The 24513-nt window shown below is 31.5% G+C and overlaps 1 protein-coding gene across 6 annotated transcripts in view; it reads left to right on the forward strand.

Annotated features, from left to right (window-relative positions):
* The window catches only part of RELCH (RAB11 binding and LisH domain, coiled-coil and HEAT repeat containing), a 145177-nt gene that overhangs the window by 46278 nt on the left and 74386 nt on the right, over positions 1 to 24513 (forward strand). For 4 of the 6 annotated variants that reach the window (XM_044665701.1, XM_044665710.1, XM_044665719.1 and 1 more), the window contains exons 3-10: positions 7948 to 8019; positions 8140 to 8195; positions 8301 to 8414; positions 12767 to 12967; positions 13092 to 13183; positions 13563 to 13856; positions 16122 to 16197; positions 16618 to 16713. In XM_044665701.1, coding sequence (XP_044521636.1) covers positions 7948 to 8019; positions 8140 to 8195; positions 8301 to 8414; positions 12767 to 12967; positions 13092 to 13183; positions 13563 to 13856; positions 16122 to 16197; positions 16618 to 16713 — 1001 coding nt within the window. Of the gene's footprint in view, positions 1 to 7947; positions 8020 to 8139; positions 8196 to 8300; positions 8415 to 12766; positions 12968 to 13091; positions 13184 to 13562; positions 13857 to 16121; positions 16198 to 16617; positions 16714 to 16860; positions 16885 to 24513 lie in introns of all 6 variants that reach the window. The other 2 variants (XM_044665692.1, XM_044665727.1) reach the window with 2 other exon arrangements.

The following is a 24513-nucleotide window of genomic DNA, read 5'->3' on the forward strand; positions in this document are numbered from 1 at the left end:
TTTGCAGATCTTTTGCTACCTTAAAATTCTAAGATATGTTCATTTTTTTCTTTGTTTGCAATAGGCTCTTCCTGTGCTTGGCATCATTTCTAAAGTGGCTCTGGCAATATCAAGCTTTTGCTCTAAACATTCTGCAAACATAATAGGGTAGTTTGGTGCTACTTTTCCCCTGAATACTGTCTCCATCATATTTTCATTTACAAGAATTAAAACTTTTAAGGATGTTTCTAATGTTAGCAATAGAGTGTTTTCTTTGAGGGCTTATGCCTTTTCAAAATAAGCTGAAGTATTCATCATTAGCATTTGAAAACAAATGGATTTTCATTATATCATAATGCATAAGTTATTTGTGAACCATTTTATTCTAAAACATCAATTTAATGTGGCAGGGATTTCCTCATTTTAGGTAAAGGATTTGGTATATGTTTTCAGGTAAAGTTAGTTTTGCCACATTTATAATCTGTCTTTTTAAAATGTTTCAAGTTTTCTAGATTATAAGTGACGTGTATATTAGACATTTAAGTGGTAATTCTCTGTAGCATACTTTTACTTTTTAAATTTCTGGTCTCCCATTCTTTTTAGCATCCAATTGAAAAGAGTTGTCTTGCTTCCCATATTCTTACTTTCATCTTCTACAAAATCTTATTCTTTTTTCAGCATGTAGTCAAATCATCTTTGTATGTCTCTTTGTGTCCTTTGACATTTTTTAGGTACTCTTCACCAATGCCAGAAAGTGCCTTTTTACATTGTTTTATTCAGATATATATATATATATATATATATATATACATATATATATATATATATAGCCATGTATTTACATATATGTGTATATATGTTATTTGTTAATATCTTACAGTGAAGGAAAAATTAGATTTAGAAAACAATGTTATTTTTATTATATTGAGACTAGCAACCTAAGATTTTAGCTCTGAATTAGGATTATTACTGTGAGAATCTACGGATCTATCCTTTGTCACTGATGAGAAATTAAAGGTCTTATTCAAACACTGGATGATTTATTTGTAGTCATGTCAAAGATGGGGCATCTTTCTTAGAGCTTAGGAGAATATAAATGAGACCTTAATTGATAAGCTTGCTCATCATTCTTCCTAGATGAATTGACATCTATGTATGTAACCTGTATACAAAAGTTCATTGTCAAACATTCATAGAATAGGGTAAGAAAAATCCCTTCAGAGCCAGCAACTCAAGGCTCCATGGTTGAAGCCATGCTTACCTCCTGAGAACCAAATTTCTTAGCCTGAATACCTGTTTTTTCATAGTTTCATGAATTCTGCTATTTTAAATTCCACTTTGCTCCTGATTCCTAGGGAGCCATAAGTGCTGTGGCTTGCAAAATTGAGTAGAGAAAGACATTGTGAAATACAACATTGGTGACACAAATTACTTGTCATTTTTCTTACACATAGCACTGAGGTTTGCCATATCCAAGGTGGAGTTTACCTATGGTAGGACAGGTTGATAACCTGAATTAGAGATAGAAGATAGCCAGTAGTGATTCTCTATCCTTGAAAAATCTGCCTGGAGACCAGGTAAACACATGAGAATTTTCCCCATTCTGCTTAATGGAGATAATCTGAACCTGATTGATCTTTGTTGTCACTGGTCCATTCTTTCGCTCACATCAAGAATTATATATTCTTCCTCTTTTCTTTGGCTTATCATTTTCATTTTCTGATTTATGGAATCCTTTTTAACAATATACCAAATCCTCTACAGATATAGATATACTTATAAATACAATTATATAGATATAGCTTCCACAAGAAAGAAGGCACAGAGAGATTATTTGATTTTGAAAGTATTGATTCTTCTGTCTTTGAAGCTAAAGTTGAAAGTAAATTCAGAAAATTGAATGTTATAGTTGACTGTACTCAAATGAATTTTTTCTAGAGTATTATATTTTTTAGTTTATTTAGTTCATAAACTATCATTTAGTTCATAGCTTATGTAGCTAAGAGGAAAAGTCATTGATCTAAAAGAAGAGATATAAAGAAATCAAATTCAATCAAATAGCATTCCTCTTTTTGGTCATTGAACCAACTGGCTTCACTCAATAATGTGGTGGAATAGACTAAATCAGGCATGAGATTAGATGTTTGTGTCCAGGAACCTCATCCAGATGTGAATTACATTTTGCTGTTGTTGAAAATTAAGAAGGAGAAAGAGATTTTTGACAACAGCAGCAGCTTGTACCTGATGCCCACCCAACAAAAAAGCGATGAGGTATAGCCAATAAAGCAAGGGTGAGTGGAAAAAACTAAGGTGAGTTTAAGTATCTCTTCAAAGTATTGTATTTCAGAAACATAACCAGATATATTGCCAATTTTGAATTATAGAAATTACAATTGCTACATATTCAGATAGTCTTGTGAGTATATGGTTAACATATACATTGCAGGTAAATAATACCCAAGAAAACTGACCGTAATTCTTGATTTTCACCCTCACAAATTCTAAAGTATTTTGTTAACAAAGTATTGTGTACACCGGTGCACACATTTATACATTTCTGTTTTTCTCAAATTTTTTTTATTGTGTGAACCTTCTTGAGGCCTCTTACAAAAACATCTCACATAGCTGTTCTAAATAAACATATGCAATTATTATAGACATTATGGAGGGAAAGAAAGACATACAGATAAATAGAGGTAAGGTAACAATATTCATATATATAGTTTGTAGTAAAAAAATTGACATCATACTAAGAACCTCTGGTCAGAGTTCTATACAGTCTACACTATCTAATCTACTCAAGTCAACACAGTCTATTCATATAGCTGCAGAATCCTACTAATATTCCCCCAAAACCACCTTTATCTTTAGAAATTATTTTTCAATGCACTTTGGTATGGTAGAAATCACGCAAATGGCAATAAAGAGTTTTTAGTCCCTATTCTGCCACCAATTAACAATGCAATTAAAGCAACTGATTTCACTTCTCTAAATGTCAAGCTTCCTCATCTGTAAAATAAAGAGAAATGGGTCATATGCTCTCTGTTAGCTTCCTGCTCAGAAATCTTTTTTAGCCTAGGTAACTAGGAATTCACATTTAGGTAAAAGTGTAATATATACAATACTCATGCAAATATTACATTTTGTGTAGCTTTAAATTGCTATAAGTGAAATATTACAGTTTTCAGAGCCATAATATACATCAGAAATCACCTAGTCCAATACTCTCATTTCATATGTGAGGAAACCAAAGCATGGAAAGGTGAAATATATTGCCCAAGATCATCACACAGGTAGAAAATATCTAGCCTTATCCTTTTATAAGTAATAAAAAGTCTACTATATATTCTGTTTAACATGTTTATTCTATTAATCACTTTTCCTTTTAGATTGTATTTATTATCAGTAAGAAATATGTGGTTTCTGCTATGTATATAATGCATTTGTCTTATTCTGAAAAATTCAAAAAAAGTTTGAGAGAATAGAGCTTGGAAATGGTAGTATGACTTTTATTGTGGTTTCTTGCTGGTTCATTGTCAAAAAATTCTCTTTTATTTATAAAAAGACTTTTAAATTAAGACATATGTTTCCATTCTCTTTTCTTTATGAACCTATTATTTCTTTACTGTTGTATAATTGGTCAGATTGCTAACAGGGTTATTAAAATTTTTATCCAATTAGGATGGGAAAATAAAATAAAAATCATGCAAAACACATATCTTGATCATCAAGAACCAGATCTATTCCTTTCAATCATCTCTCCCACATGCCAAAAAAAAAAAAAATCTAATAATTTACTTGGTGCTTTTGGGACAATTCAGGCAAGCAGTGCAATTTTTAATATAAAGTACACATAGCTGGGAATTGCGCACTGGATGCAGCAAGAAATCCTCTGATCTGAAGGAGAAAATATGTAAAAGTGTGTATGATTTCATAATGGGATTATAGAATTTAGTTAGAACTGGATGAAGGAACGTTATAGTTCTTTTAGTCCACGCATCTCCCCCCCACCCTTTTTATAAAGGAAACTGAAACCCAGTTAATAAAATGGTTTATTCATGCCAAAGAGATTGTAGAGCTGGAAGTCAATCCCACAGATCCTCTGATTTGGAGCTCCTTCTATATCAATTGAGCCTCATAGCTTCTTACATTGAACTTTTCATGTATTCTTTCAAAGTACATGTTCTCACATTTGATCTTCTCAAAAAAAAACACTCAAGTAGGTATGCTAGTTTCCTCATTTGACAAATGAGATAATAGACCTACAGAAATTAAGGGACTTGCTCTAGGTCACACAGCTAGTAAATGGTAGAAATGGGACTAGAACCCAAGTCTTCTAACTCCATATCCAATGTTCTTTCCAATTTTATCTAGCTGCCCTATGCTGTATGATAGCTGCTGAATACTTGGGGAAGATTAGCCATCAGGGTGGTAAGAAGGAGAATGTTTTCTTAATTGGAACTCTGAAAAGTAATGTGCTCCAGATTAAACAATGTTCAGACTTAATTAAACATTCAACAAGTATTTTTGAGCAAAATACATATAACAATAATAATTATTTTAGCTAGCTTTTATATAGTCCTTGACAATATGCAGAGCACTTAATGAATTTTTTTTGTCCTCACAACAACCTTGTGATGGATAGGTACTGTTGTTTTCTCCATTTTCCAGATAAGGGAACCAAGGCAAGCAAAGGTTATTTGATTTGCCCAGGGTTGCACATTAGTAACTCTCTGAGATAGATTTGAACTAAGGTTTTCCTGGCTTTTCATCTAGCTCTCTAGTCACTGTGCCATATGGCTGCATTTTATTGGGCTCTTCCTAAAGTTACAGAAATAAATGGTCCAGGTAATGCTTCTTGCCCAGCATTGGGTAGGGACTTGCTCCTAGAAACTTAATACCAGGAAAGATTTGGTGGGTTTGGGGTGATATTTATCCTCACTTCCTAGTTTTAGAGGAAAAAGACAGGTTGTTTTGTTTGTTCTTCCCAATAAAACTGTTTTGGGAATGAAATGGAAGAAGATACCTATTCCAAGAAGAGATCACCTTATTTGAACTGTTATTATGAAAATAATACACCCATTAAGCATTTAACTTATTTAAAGGCAAGCTCAATCAGAAGGTCTTCAAAATGTCAGAAGCAGATGCTTTTAGCTTATATTTTTTCAAGCCATTTATAAATTGAAATTTTGAGCTACAGAAATAAAGAAATGGTATTCTCTTCCATTCTGGTTTGAACTAAAATAAAACCTGTGCCATTTTGCCTTCTTCCCATCAAGAACGTTCTTTTGAGTTCTGAGTATCTGCCCTCCAAAGAAATATAGTGCCATTATTTTTCAGCATCTGGTTCAGACATAATAGTGGGCCTCATTAGTTTTCTTGTCATCCCCTTAGGTGACCTTATTCAGTATTAATTAGTAAGTTTTAGTATGAAGTTTTAAGATTTGTATTAATACTTTTTTATATCAAAACTCATCTTAGAATTACATTGTTTAAAGGTTGTTCATAACTAGTCATTAAACAGAGTAAGGAATAAAAGTAGTTTTTGAGAATCATTTAAATTAATAAATGTAGTCTCTCCCAAGAGTTTATTTGCCAATTCATTTCAAGTATTAGTTAAGTCTCTTAATACAGGAAAAGGTAAGTTTACTAGCATTTTTAATAATAGCACTGCTGTTCAGAACCTTTACTTTTTCATTTGAATCTAATATGTATATTTTACTTATCAATTGTAGAGATGCTGTATGGCTTTTAACTTGAACTTTTCTTTTGGAAAATGTATAATGTTTAACAAGAAACATGCAGCAGAGTGCTTTCATTTTGATAGGCTCTATCTGTTCAGTCCTGTAATTTTTTGTGGTATTTGCAATGTATTTGTACATAAAAATTTAATTCTTGCCGTCTGACATGGGTTTTTCTGGCTTTCTGTGCCCTAATCATACAATGTTTTGCTCTTAATTCACCTTAACTTTCTCCAGTTAAATTTCTTGAGTTTTTCCGAGTTTGTGTTTATACCAGTATTTTTTTTTTTAATTTCATATTTCTGTCATTCTGGCGTAGGGCACTCCTGATCTGCAATTGTTCTGTAATATATCCTAGTGTTAAAACACTTTTTAAAATTAGTATTAGAAACATAATTGAATACTGCTTCAACCAAAAATGAATTACTTAAAATTTCTAGATCCAAAAATGAACCAAAGTGCCATGTAACCATTGAGCATATCAAGAATATGTATGTAATCTTATACAAGCAACAGTATTGATTTTCAGCACTAAGTTTCTGGAATACTTTTACTTTGTTGCACAGAAATATTTGCAGATCAGCTTTGCCAGCTACCGAAGAGAAATATTAACACATTCCCTCTCATTAGATCTTTAGTTATGCTTCCACATTGCTGCAGTTAAATTCTGTGCATCAAACTAGTAGTTTTCACATAGCAGATGTGATTCAGTTACATCCTAAGGTTTTGATGACTAAGTGCAAACTGAGTGAAACTGTTTTTCCATACAGCCAGTTTCTAGTTAGAATGAACCATGAATACCAAGACATTTTTAAGAAATTTTAAATGATTTATTAAATAATAGCCTACGCTTTCCTAGACTGTGCCTAAACATCTGCATTTTGCTTATTCATAGTTGTAGAATTATTTGTTTTACAAGGTTAAAACTTTTAGTTCCTTGAATACCTGGTTCTGATTAACTTCAAAACTAGTCAGAGAAATTTCCAAATCAAAGAAAGTTTCCCGTTTTTAAGGCATGTGAACATATTAGTCCTCTTCATGGCTAAAAGTGGTATATTGATAAAATAATGCCTGTTTTTACATTTTATTATGTAATTAGGTTACGGTAAGCCAAGGAAGGTATTAGTTTATTGAAAAACAAAGAAGATTTCCAAACAATATTTGGAAAAGCTCTTTTTAAAATCCTGGAATACAGGATTTCCACTGATGAATTTGGAGGGGACTGGAGTTCTTATATCAGTTGTGTCACTTAATTACCTTTGTGACCCTCAGCAAGTCACTTAGCCTCTCTGACCCTTAGGTTTTCTCAACTACAAAATAAGGGGGTTGAATTAGATGATTCTTGCAGACCTTTCCAAGCTCTCAGTTTGTTAACTTTAAAGTACGTTCTTTGCCAGGGTAGAAGTTTTTTTAATTAAAAACTCAGAGCAACTTTTTCCCACCATGGCTCTCAGTCAAGATTTTATCTTTTCTTCTGCTTTAAGAAATATCCAAAATGATTTTCCTTATGTCTTATTTGGGATAAGCTCCAATAAGAAGCCAGTATTTGTTTTCTCACATTTCCAATAAACCTTCAAGTAAGAACTTTGAATGTTTTCTTGTACTTAAGTAATTTAAGTATTAAGTATTTGCCTCCTAAATGTGTACTTTTGATGCTTATTTTGTTACTAGAAAACTGCAGATTTCATGAGAATTCTTTAATAAATAGAAAGTATTTTACCAATTTCTAAGATAAGTCTATCAAAGAGGTTTCCATTATCTTCATTTTAAATATTATTTGATAGTTATTTTTAAAATAGTTAATTCTACAGAATTAGCTCAGACATCACCTACCATCATTCATGAAAAATATATCAGTTAGAAACATTTCATTTCTCTTCCTAACTGAGTTTGGGAGAAGTATTTAGATGTCACATACTTCAATTATATAAAATACTTTTTTTTACATTTTAGAATTCTTTTAAAAATAGAACAATTCCTTGTCAGACAGCTAGAACATTTGATCAATTTACTTAGAATACTAGTAATGCTATGGAAAATGTTCACCAGTTTGCTTTCAGACCAACTCTGCTGCATGCTTTCATGAATTCCATAAAGATTGCATGCTTTCTGTTTTCAATACAAACTGTATTTTTTTTTCATACCCATCCTTGCTTTTTATTTTTTATTTTTGTTTCCCTTTTCTTGGTTGGATGCCTGTGTGTGTTTAATCCAAATCCCTGTCCAGTCCTGGAGTTTGAACTACGGAAAGCCAAGGAGACCATTCAGGCCCTCCGAGCCAACCTGACACAGGCTGCAGGTGGTGTACATAAAACTTTTCTTTAGATTTTATAATTTGACAATGTAGAAATAGTTGAGATTTTTTTAATACGGTAGAGGTTTTAAAATCTGTTTGTACATTTCTTTCCCCCCCGCCCAGAAAATGAAGTTCCTTTGCAGGAACGAAAAAATTACAAATCAAGTCCTGAAATTCAGGTAGGCATTTTGTCAGAGAAATATGCATAAATGTCATATATTGAATGGTAGTGCAAATGATTAAGAAGGGAGACTTATAATGTCATTTCTATTTCTTATTTCTAGGAGCCAATCAAACCTCTTGAAAAAAGAGCTCTAAACTTCCTAGTGAATGAATTTTTACTAAAGAATAACTACAAACTTACATCAATAACTTTTTCAGATGAAAATGATGACCAGGTAAAGTTTGAATAATACATTGTACATTCTGAAAATGTTGATTTGTTCATCTAAATTAGACTAGAATTTTTTTCATGTTTATGGGTGGTTGTATTTTTCCTATGATCAGATTGGTCACCCAAATAGGCATCAATGAGATCTGTCACCTGCTTCCCTCAGATACTTAACATACATAGCATCTATTCTGCTCAAAAAGTTGCCTGGTATTACTACTGTCAGTCTTATCCTACAGGAACAGAAAAAGCTTTTCTTAAAATTTTAATTACTATTTGTTATGATTCATATAAGCAAAGGTATAAGCCTCAGCATCAACCATATATCAGATCTTTACCTTTCTCTGTGAATAAATATTCATCCTTGAATCCTAATAGCATTATAGCTTAATAAATAGAAAGGGGGAAAAATCTTTATAGAGTCCATCAGGAATAATTGTATGTATATCCTAGGTTCTACTGTAAATATCCCAGTTTTTTTAAAGAGAGAAAACCTAGTGCATGTGTCATGCCTTACTTAGTCTCTGCTCTGAGAATCTGGACTTGTTCAGGAATTAACTTCTTTTCCAGGACTTCCCAGAGTTTTCTCCTTTTTACATATCTTGCAGAGTCTAAACCATAGAGCTGAACATGTTCAAACAGTTCCATTCAAGGCTTTGTGGACTAAGGCTAGTCTAGGCCTGGGCCTCCATAGTAGCTTCATAACTGAGCTTGGCCCATCCTAGGATAATACTGGCAGACTCAAACTTGTGAGATTATCTCTTAAGATATGTTGTGGGAAGAAGGGTGAGAAAGTGGCACCTAAAGCCCTGTTTTTGCTCCACTTTGGACTCAGGAACTACCATTCTGGCATAAAGAAGAATTGTGAAGAACTTAGAGAACATTCAAAGGAGAGCTCTTCAAATGATGAACAGGTTATAATAAAGTTATACCTATAAGGAAAAACATTAAAAAACTTGGCCTTCTTTCATCCAGATTTAGTAATCCCCAGAGTTGGCATATTAAAGTCATTGTTATTGCACTGAAGATGATGACCATTTTTTTCTACTTTTCTGTCCTGATGATAGAAAAAGTAAATGAATATAGTATAATATGAGCAATTTCTATTTATTGCTTGCTCTTGTCAATAAGCATCCTGTGAAACTGACTTCCTGAAGTAGGTTATGTGGAGTTTCTTCTAATAGAGAAATTTCAAATATTTCCCTATTTAGGAAAATTTCAGAATAGTCCTTAGGAAAAAAAAAAAGAAAGAGACGGCATATTAGATTACTACAGAATATTAGCTATCCTTTTAATTCTATTATTCTACTTCATGTGGCTCTCAGAAGCTCTCTAGAAATTCGCACCCCTCACTTTTTGATAGTCCCAAGCACACAAGAAGGGTTTATATCACTTTTTTCCTTTTTCCTTTTTTTAAAAACCTTTCAAACTGAATATTTTTCCTCTGTGGAAGAAATAATTGACTATCTGAGGTATATGCCTTATATAAGATCCATGTGTACACATGATACTTACCTTTTTACCTTGAGAAGAAAGTACCTGCTAATTTAAATGAAAAGGTTAGTGCTCATAGAGTTTTAGTTTATGTTGTTACCATTGCTATTGTTTTTTCAACTGGCTATCTGGACTATATACTTGAATATCTAGCAGTTAATATCAAATTGGGTTTTTAAAAAAAAAAAGATTTACATTAAAATGAGGATTGCAGTTTTTTTAGGCCCAGAATGGGATCCAAGAGATTTAAGAGTCTCTTCATTATTAACAGGACAAAATCCTTGTAAGCTGGGAAGAGGTGACATAGTGGCATCATCTTTGGAATGTCTTAACTCATTGGAACCACTGGCTAAAAGCCTAGCAGGGTCAGTTTTATCCTTGATTCTCTTTAGAAAGGTAAAAATCATGTAGTTTGTGACAAATCTTTTGGCCATTACCTTAAATCAAGGCTGTTTCTTCAATAAGAACTATGAAAATAATCTCATGGCTCTTTGAATAGAAATGTTTTTAAACAAGATAACATACCTCATCTTATGTAACATTTCACAAAAATGTAAATTATTAAAATATCTTCAACTTATTTAGCAGTTAAACCTGACAGGTAAAGCAATTAAAATATTTAAGTACCTCCTCTGTCATGACACTGTAAAATAATATAAATGTGGCTATAAATCATATGACAAGTTAATCATATTTCAAATAACTAATCAAACAAGAAGTAGAGGAAAATGTTAATTATAGGAGAAATATTCTGGGAATGCCATAAGGCTATTCAGGCAGCCAGTTATATATGATCTGTTTAGGAAAATGGTCAAGAGTAATTTCACTATAATTTTTCTATGTTCAAATATTTACTTTTAACATGTTAAGACTTTATGTTTGTTAGTGGGCAGATATTTTTAACTTTTTTACCTCTAGACATAATATTAATTATTGTTTCCTCTTCTACATTAACACAAGAGTTTATCACTTGGATATTGCTCTCTTGGCATAAAATGTATATTCACCAGAGGCTCACTCATATAGCAAGAGTATAGGATTGAATATGCTTACTACTTTAAGATTACATAGAAGTATCTTTTGCAGAAGATAATGCAGTATCTTTAAAATTATATCATTTCTTGAGCTGAAAATGAAGACCAAGGTAGTCTGTATAATTTTTGACTCCTAACTAGTTTTAATTACTATAGTTTTCATTTAGCTTTAGTGTAAAGCAGAATAGTACTTAAATAATGAGCTATGCTTCCATCCAAACTATAAAAATGATTGATATACTTTATTTCAGTTTTTATTGTGATCATTTTTTATTTTGTACAGTAAATCCAGTAGAGTTATACTAGTCTCTTTGTAATCAATCTAGATGTTAAGTTAAAACTTAGTTTTCCAGAACATTCATCTCACATTCTAAGTAAAGAAAACTTCATTAGAATTTGTTTTTGTTCAAATATTCCCTTATTTATCTTTTATTCAAAAAGTATTCTCAGAATATTATTAAAAAATAAGTATTCCACAAGTGAAAGAATTCTTAGAAATAATGATTTGACCCACTGGTTGAAGCTATTAGATACATTCATCTAAGGTATTATTGCAAAGTAAAAATACATCAGTATTAATACTTTAAAAGAATTGTCCTTCAGAGTCAGACCATGGAAATCTATATTTGCTTATTTTGTAGATACTGCTATGGTTTAATTTTTTTTTAACTCCCCTTTTATAGTTTCTTACAAAGCAAGGATATTCATCATTACTTTATGGTTACATCTTGTTTCAGACTAAACTGTCACTGAGCTTCACTAGAACCAAATGTAACACCAAATAAATTTTGGCTTTTCCACAAAATCAGATGTTTCACTCAGAAAATAAAAATTAGTCTTCACCAAAGGCATTCAAAAGAAGGTCAACAACCTCTAATGGTAGTTATAAGAATGTTTTAGCAGTATATTCATCATTTAATAAACTTAATGCCTTCCACATTGTGTTATAAAGGCAGCAATGATGCTTTTTAGTCTGTAAAACCTGGCATATTTATTAAACAACCAGATTGTTAGTTTTATGTTATATTTTACATAAATAATAGATTTTTAAAAATTTCTCTGCCTTCTGAATGTATTTATTGATTACTTTCCCAGAATTGCATTTTTGTTTTCTAACTCATCAAAAAAATTTTATGACATAATTTTGACATAAAATTTGAACTGCAATACTGCCTGTTTAGTGGTCAGATAAAGGAATTGCTGCAAAAATGTTTACACAAAAATGAGGAGGAGGCAATGCAGAGGACATTATTATATGGGGAAAAGAACCCAATATTTGAAGACAGAGGGTTAGGTTTCATACCTGGCCCTGCCAATTACTGTCTTTGTGTCTCGGCAAATTACTTTCCCTTCCTGAACTTTAGGCTTCCTCATTTATGTGATGAAGATATTGGACTAGGTGTTCACTAAGGTCCCTTCTACCGCTAAATCTTATAGTTCAGTTTAATCTAGATAAGAATATTCAAGTGCATTCTTTTTGACATTGAATTCAGAGTCTGTATCCTGAATGCTTTCCCAAATAAAGCTACTTCCTGAGTTCCTTAGTTTTAGTTTAATATGTACATTCACTTAGATTCCAGATCAACTTGCTATAATTGTCCCCCAATTGACAATAATTGATTGAATAACTACTAGTTGTTTAGCATTGTGTTCAGTGTTGTGGGGGGAAGTAGAATGTATATAAGACACAGTATCTGTACAGAAGGTTATGTAATTCAGTTCTACAGCAAAAGTATTTTTATAGCGAATTAAAGTAAAGCTCATGTGTAAAGGAAAATGTATCATATAACAAAAAATCATAAAACTCATTCTCTTTTGGATCCTTTTCAAGGATTTTGAATTGTGGGATGATGTAGGATTGAACATTCCAAAACCTCCAGACTTGTTGCAACTCTACCGTGACTTTGGAAACCATCAAGTAACTGTGAAAGACGTTGTAGATGCGGCAAGTGGCGTAGAAGAGGATGAATTAGAGGCTGTTACCCCAGTGTTAGGCAGCCTACCTTCATTTGAAACCCCACAGTCTCTAGAGGTAAGGTATATCAGCTACACAGATCTGTCTTCAGAAAGTCTTTATATTACATATATATAAAAGATATGCATATATACATATGACTGCAAAAACTAGAATCTGTTTTTCTCCTAATTGGTTCTAGAATTGCTTGATTGTACAGAAACTAGAAGATAAAATTAGTTTATTAAACAATGAAAAATGGTCTTTGATGGAACAAATCAGAAGACTAGAGAGGTATGTATATTCTGTTTTCATTATACTCTTTAGGTATCTTAAGAGTAAGGAGCTAGTTCATCAGAAAGTAGCCAAAATTTCCTTTCATACAGTCATTGAAATATATTCTTCAACATAATTGGAATTACCTTGAAAAGAAGTGAAAATAACTAGACTCAACCAAAGGAACTAATCAGTACTTATTTTGCTAAAAAAAAAAAAAGATGACCATCTTCATTTTTCATCATTTATACCTATGAACAAAGTATATCGAATTATACAATATGTGATGTAGACTAACTTAATCAAAACCTTTTTATTATTTTACATTTTAAATACTTTTTTGAATTTGCCAAAGTTGGTGGAGTAAACTTGCCTCTGGAAATTTCTCTTTTTATAGTGAAATGGACGTCCTCAAAAATGAGAATTTTTCCTTCCCTGTGGTTCGTGACACAGACCATCCCTCTTTGGACCAATTCCCTCACAGAACCTCTGAAGACAGTGAACAGTGCTTAGATATGAAGTATTCAGATCAGAGTAAAACTAAGGATAGTAATCTTCCAGTAACAGATGAAACAGATACCCTGACTCCTAAAGTGAATGACTCAAATTCTCTCCCAAGAAATGAAAGGGAGAGGATGCCATCTTATTCTCCGTCAAACAAAGACACAGTGCACTTTGATAAACCAAATAGGTTAGTGTGAAAATTATTGCTTAAAGTGATTATTTTGATTGTATTTTGTGACTCATAGTCTTTAGAAGGATTTCAGGTTGTACATCTGTTTTTTTTATTTCCAATAGCAGACCTTCAAGTTAGAATACGTCTGTATGTGGGCTTTGCATGTGTGCATATGTGTATGCCTATTTGTCTTAGGTCCTTTATAGAACACAGTGTTAAGCATATAGTATCTATTTGATAAATTTTTGAATTGGTTAGGAGAAAATAAACTGCTGAATTCTACTAGTAAATATCTTAATAATATAAAAGTGTTTGTGCATCTTTTGCATGATGCTTGCCTCTTGGATATTTTGCTTCTCCAGGCTTCATACCATAAAGTGAGACTTGAGAAAATTTCTCTTCTTAATTATAAGCCTGCCTTCAGTTCCATAAACTTTTATGAGCTGAATTGCAGTAGAGAAAAAAAAATTATTTGCCTAACCACTGGAAAAATAATGACTGATTTACTGTACTTAATTTCTAAGATAGTAAACAAACTGAATTCCTTTTAGATAGCCTTTTTTTAATCCCCCCAAAATTGAAATTATAATAGCTAAATGTTGATTTTTGTGACAAATATACCTCTTTACTTTTTAGATATCCCTAATCAGCAATGTTCTATTAAGCCCTTGCTGTGTTCCAGGTACTATGCTAAGTGTTGGTGCTACAAAGAAATGTAAAAAGAACACCTCAGAGAGCTTACATTCTGTGGGGGAGACCATAAATAATTTAGGGACATACAAAAAGGGAAAGTGCCAGCAACTATGGGGAGGAAAATGGGTAAGACCTTTTGCAGAAGGTAGGGCCTGAAATATAACTTAGATAGAACTGGAGACTGCTGCTAAATTAAGTAATTATACTACAGAATATTCATTCATTTTACATTGGATGTGGAATATATGCAAGGCATCATTCCCCTCAAAAGACTAATTCTACCTAAAGTTCTCTTCCCTAAGAGCAAAAGAGTACAGCTGTCAGGCTCATCTTTCATTTGTCTGGAAAACAGGTTATACACTAAAAAGTGGGCAAATAATACCAATCTGCACTCAAAAGAATTCCCTGCAACTCACTAAAATGTATCATTTAATGCTAAAATGTCATATTTAAAGTGAAAGCTTCTTTGTAATTGGATGTACTTTTTCAAGTATATAGTACTTAATGTAGTGTCCTTTTAAAAGTTTTAATTTTTCTGTAGAACTTTTGCAGATTAGTATTATTTTTATTTAGTTACTACAGAAATGAGTATATTGTAATAATAATTCCTCTGAGTATACTATAACTTTTAAGCTTGTTACTAATTAAGCAATTGCTAAGATTTTTGTTTGGAAGCTTTTTTGATGTTTTGGTGGCTTTTAGGGTTAACCAAAGTTAAAAGAGTCTACTAAATTGTCAGAAACAAATATTGAACTACAGCCACTTTGTAGATCATATGAGGCTAACTTTTTATTAAATACATATATGTAGCATAAATATAGATGTGTATATGTATGTGTGTGTGTTGCCTTTTAACATACAATATGATTGTGTTTAGAGTACAGTAGTTTTATGTATATGTTCAGGCTACATTTCATAAGAAGTTGTTAATTACCAAAACTACACTGCTACCATAATTTCCTACTCTGTAGTGTAAACTATTTAATTCTTATATTACATACCATTTTTATTATAATGATAGATAGGTTATTCCACTTTCTATAGCCCAATTACAATGCTCTAGTGCTGTCTTCTTGGATTCTGAGCTCCTAATATCTCATTCAGTCCTTACTGATTTAAGGACCTACCTGTTAAAGCCATTCTGAACTGGAAGACCTTATTGACATGTCATTTTAAACTCACCCAATTCTCATTCCAGACTCATCTAGGAAATGAAAACTATTTAGGACTGAGAGACCTCACTAATGATTCTGCCCTGAACTAGCTATTCTATCAGTTTCTAGTATCCACACAGTTTTGTCCTAATTTTCATTGCCTTTCTAGCTCAGTTCCATTTGTGTGTTTTGTGTTTTTTCATCTCATTCCCTCTATTGCTTTCCTGCCAAACTTGCCCAGCCAGTCACTTTGTCAGGTCTCTGAACTTTGGAATTAGGGAAAGGGACATACACCAATTCAAATTTCTACTGTAAATCTGAGCAAATACTCTTATAAAAGTTTTTATGTGTGGTATCAGCATTTTTTCTATAAATTTCAGTTTTTAACTCCTGGATTTTTTTTATTATTATCATATACTATTTTTAATTTTAGGAACTTATCACCTGCATTCCACCAGGCACTATTATCTTTTTGTCGAATGTCAGCAGATAGCCGTTTGGGATCAGAGGTAACATTCCTTTCCTTTATAGCTCTTCCACCAGGTGTCCTTGTCACTGCTCTAAAGTAATCTGTTCCGTGGTGGTTGTTTTTTTAACCATCTGTTGTCCACCAAGAAATATTGCCTTTTAAGCCTATGATAGATCTGTATTGCAAATATAATTGATTAGTTTGATTCCAATTAATCTTTAGAGAATTGTTTTCAGTAAACATTTCTCAAATATTTAGAATTTTGTACTTTAAAAATTACTGAGGGAAACTGATATGACTGTTATTTTTGTTTATTTAGAATGTCAACACTATTGAACAGATACATTTTTGAATTGGATATATCAGCATTAGCATATAATTTTTTTCAAAGAATAAAATATGTAGGAAAAATTGTATCTTGTGTCCATATTTCCTTCTAAATGAATTGTTGGGTTTTTAGGTGTCCCGGATTGCAGACAGTGAAAAAAGTGTCATGTTAATGCTGGGACGTTGCCTACCACATATTGTTCCAAATGTGTTACTTGCAAAGCGAGAGGTGAGGCATCTAAAAATATTTTTGGTTTTGTAATCTCATCATGGTATCCATTTTCTTCATTTTGAAGTTCAGTGTTATATTTTTTTTTGTGAAAGTCTGTTACTTGCAATCATATTCTTACTTTTGTGCATGCATCTCTGCTCCTAGAGAATGGTTATACACCTCTGTCAGGTGAGTTAAGTAAACTGCATGGTATTCATAATTTTCTTCTTTGCTTTATGACATCATTAGCTTCTGCAGCACTAACTATTACTGTAGGTCCATCTATTTGTCATAAACATTGTTCTATCTTACATTTGCACAAGCCAACTAATTATTTTAGTTCTTTATATGAGCTACTTGTGGGGGGAATGGGAAATCTTTATGTGGGAAATTAACAATGATTAATAACTACTATTTCCTAAAAATACCTTAGCAGTACTTTAGTATAAATGTTCACATAGTAATCTTTTCTAGCAACAAAATATAGCTACTATATCATGATAGCATAATTGTGATGAGTGAAGTAGCCCCGAAATAGACTTTGTTTTTAATATTTAACATGATATTAGAAAACATTTTAACTAGTCTAATTAAATTTGTGATTGCATATGTAAAATGTCTTATGATGGTTAAACATCCCAGGAAATTGTTTTTTGATTTGAATTTTTCCAGAAAATGAATATAATGAAGCTTTATGTTCATCTTTACATGTGATCAGATATGATTTAATTCATAGTGTAACAAATCTTGCTCATGAGGTAATTGTTAAAATTCAGAACTTTGGTAAATACCACGGCAAAACAAATTTAGTATAAGTTAAATGTTCTTACTGTTAGCAGCCTTCTTGAATACATTTATTTACGGGGACCTACAGTATGCTAGGTTTATACTGCATTTTGCATAACTGTTTAAAGCTTATCTATCAAAACTCTTTTATATAAGAAACTTGTACTGATCCTTAAGAAAACATAAATATTCATTTTCAAGAAATTTTAGTCATTTAATATGAGACAAAAGTAAGCTACTGTGGTTGAAAGGATTTCCTAAAAGTTGCTAAAGATTAAGAACTTTAACAAATGTTCCATGAGTTGAAGGATCAGTGCTAGATTTCATATTGTTTCGCATTTCTGCCTGGCAGAATGTTTGAGCCTTTTTTTTAAAAAAATAGTTTATAACATAACATGCGTAATGCATTAATGTTTGCAGCCCTTTAAAACTCCTATCTCATTTTATTCTTGAAAAATCTGAGTATTTTAAGGTACAATTTGTTACAGTTTTTAATGTTAATTTTCTTTTATATAATGACAGCTATGCCATTGAAATCTTGTACTGCATGAAAGATTTAAATACTTTGCATCTCTTGTATTCACAGAGTAAAGATTTTGACTTTTTTGCTATTTTGATATGGTTCATATGGATTTCTTAAGCTTGAAAAATTCTGATTCTATAACCTGAAAAATTTACAATTTTTCCCTGTCATTATTCATGTTTTATGATGTTTGGCATTATTAGAATATTTCTTATTATACTAATATTTATACTGGTAAAAATTTGGATTCTCTTTGAAACCAAATTGGTAATCAAGTATGTTGATAGTAATGTTGCTTTTGTTTGGTTTAAAATATCAACATACTAACCACTTTTACTTAAAGCTATTTAAAACTTGGATTGAAATGAAATTCTCATCATTTCACAATCTTTTTATCTTAAACATAGCTATTAGTTTTTATGGACATTTTATGATCACCTATTTGAATTTGTCTTATTGAATCTAATTCTTTGTAGTAATATTTTAACAAACAGAATTTTGAACCCACCTTTTTCTGGGTCTATGGACTCTAATATTTATCTTCTTATCATAAGATACATCCTAGAATTTCAGAGGTCCATCAGATGATCTCATTGTTTCTTGTATTTCAGAAATTGTAGAATACAATTTAATTACTTGTAAGAATTTTGAACATTACATTTGAAACATTTTTACTCTAAATTTTATGAAAAATTATATCTTAAACAAATTCTCTTTTAGTAAACATGTAAAATTATAAGTCATAGATTAGTCTAATATAGTAATTTAGTAATATAAGATTAAGCTCAGAGGATGAAGGTAAAACACTTTTAGATTTTGATTAAAGGGACCAGGTTGTATAATTTCTTAAAGGCTGAGTAGTCAGTATTTTAACACAGAGGTCAAAATCATGATAAAAATAATTTTACTCTTTGTTTTCTTAAATTCTTTAAATTGGATTCTTAAAACCCCCCTTTAAAATAAAAGAAATTAATGCCTTCAAAGGACAGGAAAAGTAAAATCATGACTTCTCTATTTTAGCTTATTTCTTCTTTTCTTTTCATATTAGCATGTAATTCACTGCCTGCTGCCTTTACATTAAAAGAAGTATAATGCAGGACTAATTTTTTTAAGTGATTATTGTCATAGTCCTCTGTGATATCATGATTAAAAATACTGAAACCTTTATACCACATATAGATCAAAAGTTTTACAGAAGTAATGTATTCATCATAGTTCATTATGCAAGTTATCTGGCTGTGTTTAAAAGTTTTATTTTTCACAGTTATTTCCACCTTACTGAATATGTAAGGAAAGCTCTTGATTATTAAAATATGAACTTTTATTTTTAAAAACTCAAAAACCCACATTTTATTTTATTTTATTTTTAAAAACCCTTACCTTCTGCCTTAGAACCAATAGGGTTCTAAGGCAGAAGAGTGGTAAGCAATGGGGGTTAAGTGACTTGCCCAGGGTCACAGAGCTGGGAAGTGTCTGAGGTCAGATTTGAACCCAGGACCTCCTGTCTCTAGGTCTGGCTCTTAATCCACTGAGCTACCCAGCTCTCCCTAAAAAAACAAATTTTAGTAGTAAGTCCATCTAAGTGCATTCAGTGCAAAGAAGATATATACAGTAAGATAGGTAATTTGGAAACGCAAAGGAGAAAACTGATTTTTCTGAGATTGTACAACAGAAGTTAGAATCAGCACATTTTTTACCAGATTTCATAGAAATCCACCTAAATTTCACTTTTATTTACTTAATAGAAAAATTATTTCTGAATGATTAGATTATCAATACTAGTTAATATTGAAGTAGCATAGATTTAACCTCATTTTAGTAGCATAAATTCCAGAGAGTATCATAACTTAATCCTTAGGGTGAATGGAAATAAATACTTTTTTGAATCCCCATATAACCTTTTAATTTATTTTTACCTTTTGATCTATTATGTACTCTTCAATTTTACTGAAACTTAAAGGAAAGCTCCACAAATACCTTTTATAGGCTCTTTGAATACAAAGCCATAGGTAATTGAATTAGAGTAGCCTCAGAAGGTCTTTTCCTCTAGGTCTTTTCAGGTAAGTAACCTTTTTTTTTCTACATCTACATTTACTGGTATAATGATACACTAATTGATGTCTTGTTTTGTTTTTTTATTCCCAGTCATCTTAGGGAATGCCAGCCAATAATCTAGATAGTTTCTACCGGTACCATTCTTATTCAATCCTGAACTATTAAGAAAGCCTCCTGTTGCCTCATGCTAATTTATCCTAAAAAAATCTCCCTCATATGCCATTTTCCATTATATTAGATGCCTACCTAAAATGCCTCTAGCGACTAGTTGCTTTTTCTTATATCATTTCCAGAATTTTTGCCTTGCTTTTGAGCCCTGATTCACCAATTCATGGTCCTTATCTCACAAATCTGATTTCTCATTTCATAATTATATAAATTGTTCTACCTAGCAAAATTAATTTGTTTCACGGTCCCCCACCCAATTGGTTTTTGTGCCTTCTTTGTATTTACAAAAACTTATACAAATGTTTCTCCTTCTCATTTCTCAAAAGTTAACTTAAAGCACTTTTCCCTGAGCTATTCCAGTATTTTTTTTCACTAAAGAACTAATTTCCAAAAATGTTAGGCTGTCACCCCATTCATCTCTAAACTTCCATCTTTATCTAAAATAGACTTTTCCACATGTAGCCAACAGAAGTTAAATGAAGATCACTGAACAGCCTCTCAGTTATGAGACGTGACTTTCTAGCAGTTTATTCCTTTTCCAAAAATAGTAACTAAAGAAGGGGCTCTTATACAGGATTTCCTTAAGAAGCTCCAAAATGTGGATTATGTGATATTTGTTTTTGCCATAGTTCTATTCAAAGTAAAACTAAATCATCTGTATAAATTTAAATTGTATGTATACATTATTCCTAAGCAAAGGACAAAATGGAATTTTAAAGAAATAAAATTAACTATCTAGTCCTATTAATTTTTAGCTTTGGAGATAGTAAATATTTTTGAATCAAGGGCTAGATGAGGATCAAATATTTTGCATCTTTTTAATCAGTGGTAAGAAAATAGCATTTTCCTAAGACCAAACAAGTTAATAATAAAAATTTGCAACAGTTACTTGAATCCACTCAATTTATTATTGTTAAATATCAATTAAGATTGCTACATATGCTAGAAATCTTTTTAAAGGAAGATTCTTATTTAAAAAATTATTAATTAAATAATTAAATTAATTATTAAAAAATAAGGGCGAGCTAATAGAGGCTGCATCTAAAGAGGATGTTCTGATTTTGTTTCCTTTCTGACATTGTTGAATCTTATACTTCCGGTAGGGTGCATAATTTCTGTGAGAGAAAAGAATAATACTTTATTTTATTTCTTCTAATCCACATTTCTAGCCCTCTGGTCTTCATTTTCATAAAAAGGATTACATATTATCATGTTTCTTCATTTCAGCACTTACACAATTTTGAGCAATAATTTTTTGGATTTTTTTTAGAGGCATCCCTGTATATATACTGTTTATATCTCTAGATATTTTCTACGGGCATCCCATTCAGAGGTATTAAATTTTTTCACAGTGGCAATGTAGAATTAAAAAAAGAATCAATTTAAAGAAAACCTGAGTTCAACTTCTGCCTCTTAATTTATACTGCCTTTCTGACCCTGGGCAAGTCACTTCTCAGTCCCCAAAATGACTCTCTGAGACTCAGTGTTGCACATTTGCAATGATAAAGGGAGTTTCCTCACTGGGAGTTCCTTACACTAATTAAATCATAGGGCTAAATCAAAATGATTTTTAAAGTTTTTCACTTGAGGTGTTCTAAGTCAATTTTTATTGATGTCATTTGTTTTTATCCCACCCTATGTCTTATTCATGTTTATTGTTTCCCACAGTTGAATAATATTCCCTTACATTCATTTTCATCTATTTGTGTGGCTATTCTTTTATGGATATACATCTCCCTAGTTTCTAATTCCTTACTACCAGGAAAGGTGCAGATATGAATATTTTGGTATATGTAGATCTTTCTTTTCTTTTTTCCAAATATTTTTAAAGGTGTTTGGTGAACATTTACAATGTATACCAAATCATGCTGGCTGTAAAGAAAAAAAGATAGTACCTGTTGCCAAGGAACTTAGATTCTAAAATTATAATCTATGTCTTCTCTTATCATATCACTTATGTTTTTCAATTTATCTTTCTTTTATTACAAGGAAGAAAAAAAGGCAAACCAAACCAACTAATGCATTAGAAAAGTCTGGCATTAAAATGCAGCATTTCACATGTGTAAATAGGGTGGGGAAATGACTTTTCATACCTCTTCTTTGATGCCAAGCTTGGTCATTATAATTTCATAGCAGTTAGTAGTTTGATTGTTGGTTTTGTTTTTTTTTTTAATAAAACCCTTATCTTCTGTCTTGGAATTAATACTGTGTATTGGTTCCTTGGCAGAAGAATGATAAGGGCTAGGCATTGGCATTGTTTTTAGCATATTCTCCTTATTCTTTATTCTTTGTATAAGGTCTTAAAACCTTTCTCTGGTCATCCATATTCAGCATATTCATCTTTTCTTATGGCACAATACTAATTTACATAGCATAATTTATTTAGCCAATTCCCAATTTATTGTCATATATTTTGTTTCTATTTGTTTGCTTCTATATAAGGTTCTGGTATCAATATCCTGTTGTACACAGAGACTGCTTTTTATCTGTATCATATATTCCTAGGGATCATCAGTTCAAAAGGTGTGGTCACATTATTAATTTCCTTTTATTTTCAAACCCTTCCCTACTGTCTTAGAATTAATACTGTGTATGAGTTTCAAGGCAGAAGAGTGGTATGGAGTATGCAACAGGAGTTAAGAGCCCATGGTCATATAGCCAGGAAGTATCTGAGACCAAATTTGAACCCAGGACCTCCTATCTCTGGACCTGGCTCTCAATCCACTGATCTTACCTAGTTGCCCCCCACATTATTCATTTTCTTAACATAATTCTAAATTGCTTTTTCAGAATGGTTCAGCCAATCCAAAGCTCTACCAACAGTATATTAGTGTCCCTGTTTTACCATAACTATTCCAACACTAGCTTCCTATTTTGTATCATTTTTTCCAGTTTGCTTGATATGAAGCAAAAATTTCAGAGCTGTTTTAATTTATAATCTATGAGGCATTTGAAACTTTTTTGTATAAATGTTAATAGTTTACAGTTGCCCTTTTGAAAATTGGAAAATAGTAGTTCAAAAAACTTTTTTTTAAATCTTCCTCCATAAGATTTTTTTAAAAATTTTTTTTAAAATCTTATTTGCAATTTTACTCCATTATTTTAGAGAAACATTGTAAAGTAGTTGATAAAGAGGTGGGATTTAAAGTAAGGAAAACCATTCAAGTTCCAACTCTGACATAAGATGACTGTATCACCTTAGGCATGTCACTTAACCTCTCAGTGGTCTAGGCAACTCTTTAAACTATAAGTAGCAAAGAAGTCATTGATCTAAATCAGTAGAGGAAAATCACTCATTCATCAGTTCCTGATGGTAGTTAATTAACAGATCAAGCCACAGGAACAGTCCTGTTCCTCTAATTAGTATTTCTACTATATAGGAATATAAAGTGCTTTATAAATATTATCTCATTTTGTCCCCAACAGCCCTACAAAATAGGTTCTATTATTTTCTCTATTTTGTAGTTGAAGAAACTGAGGCAGAGGTTGATTGAATTGTCCTACATCGTGCAGCTAGTCTTACTGAAATGAAATTTTGTTCTTAAAATTACTTCACTAAGAGGTTTTCTTCTGGATTTAACTAAAGGCTTGATAGTCTGCTTACTCTATAAATACCCTTGTACTCCAATGAGTTTTTAATGAAACATATAAAGATCTAAATCTTAGCTACAGATTAAAGGAAAGAAAAACATCTTATCAGCATAATTTTATTTTGTCTGCCCTTTTATAATAATAGTCTTAGATAATTTAATCATATTCATATATAAAGTTTTAATCAGATATTTGAAATTGCCCACCCACATTCTAAATAATGTTCTTTTTCTTCTTCCACTTACCTTCAAATAATAAATTACAGTTTTTAAAAGGTAGCATCTAGATTAAATGACCTATACTGTTTGGTAATACTGTAATTTGATAACACTGATTTTAGGACTCTTCAGTTTTGAAAGATAAATGAATTCAGAGGAGATAAGCAGTTCTAAAAAATTATGAATAATATTAATATAGTGGCACCTACTTTTTAAACAAATTATGGAATACTGAAACACTGCCTCCCTTTGAAGCTCAAAAATGGTAAATTTAAGATAAAGGAATTACTACTTTATAATCCCAGATATTAATTTTTAGAATGCATCATTATAAGAAGTAATTTAAGCTGAAAATAAGAATACTAAAAATTTCAAATAATTTCATAGATAACCAGGAGAGTGATGACAAACCTTTTAGAGACCAAGTACCTAAACTACAACCCTTGTGCCAAATGTGAGCCCCCACCTTACCCCAGT

Source organism: Gracilinanus agilis, chromosome 1 (genome assembly GCF_016433145.1).
Source record: "Gracilinanus agilis isolate LMUSP501 chromosome 1, AgileGrace, whole genome shotgun sequence".
NCBI classification, from domain to species: domain Eukaryota; kingdom Metazoa; phylum Chordata; class Mammalia; order Didelphimorphia; family Didelphidae; genus Gracilinanus; species Gracilinanus agilis.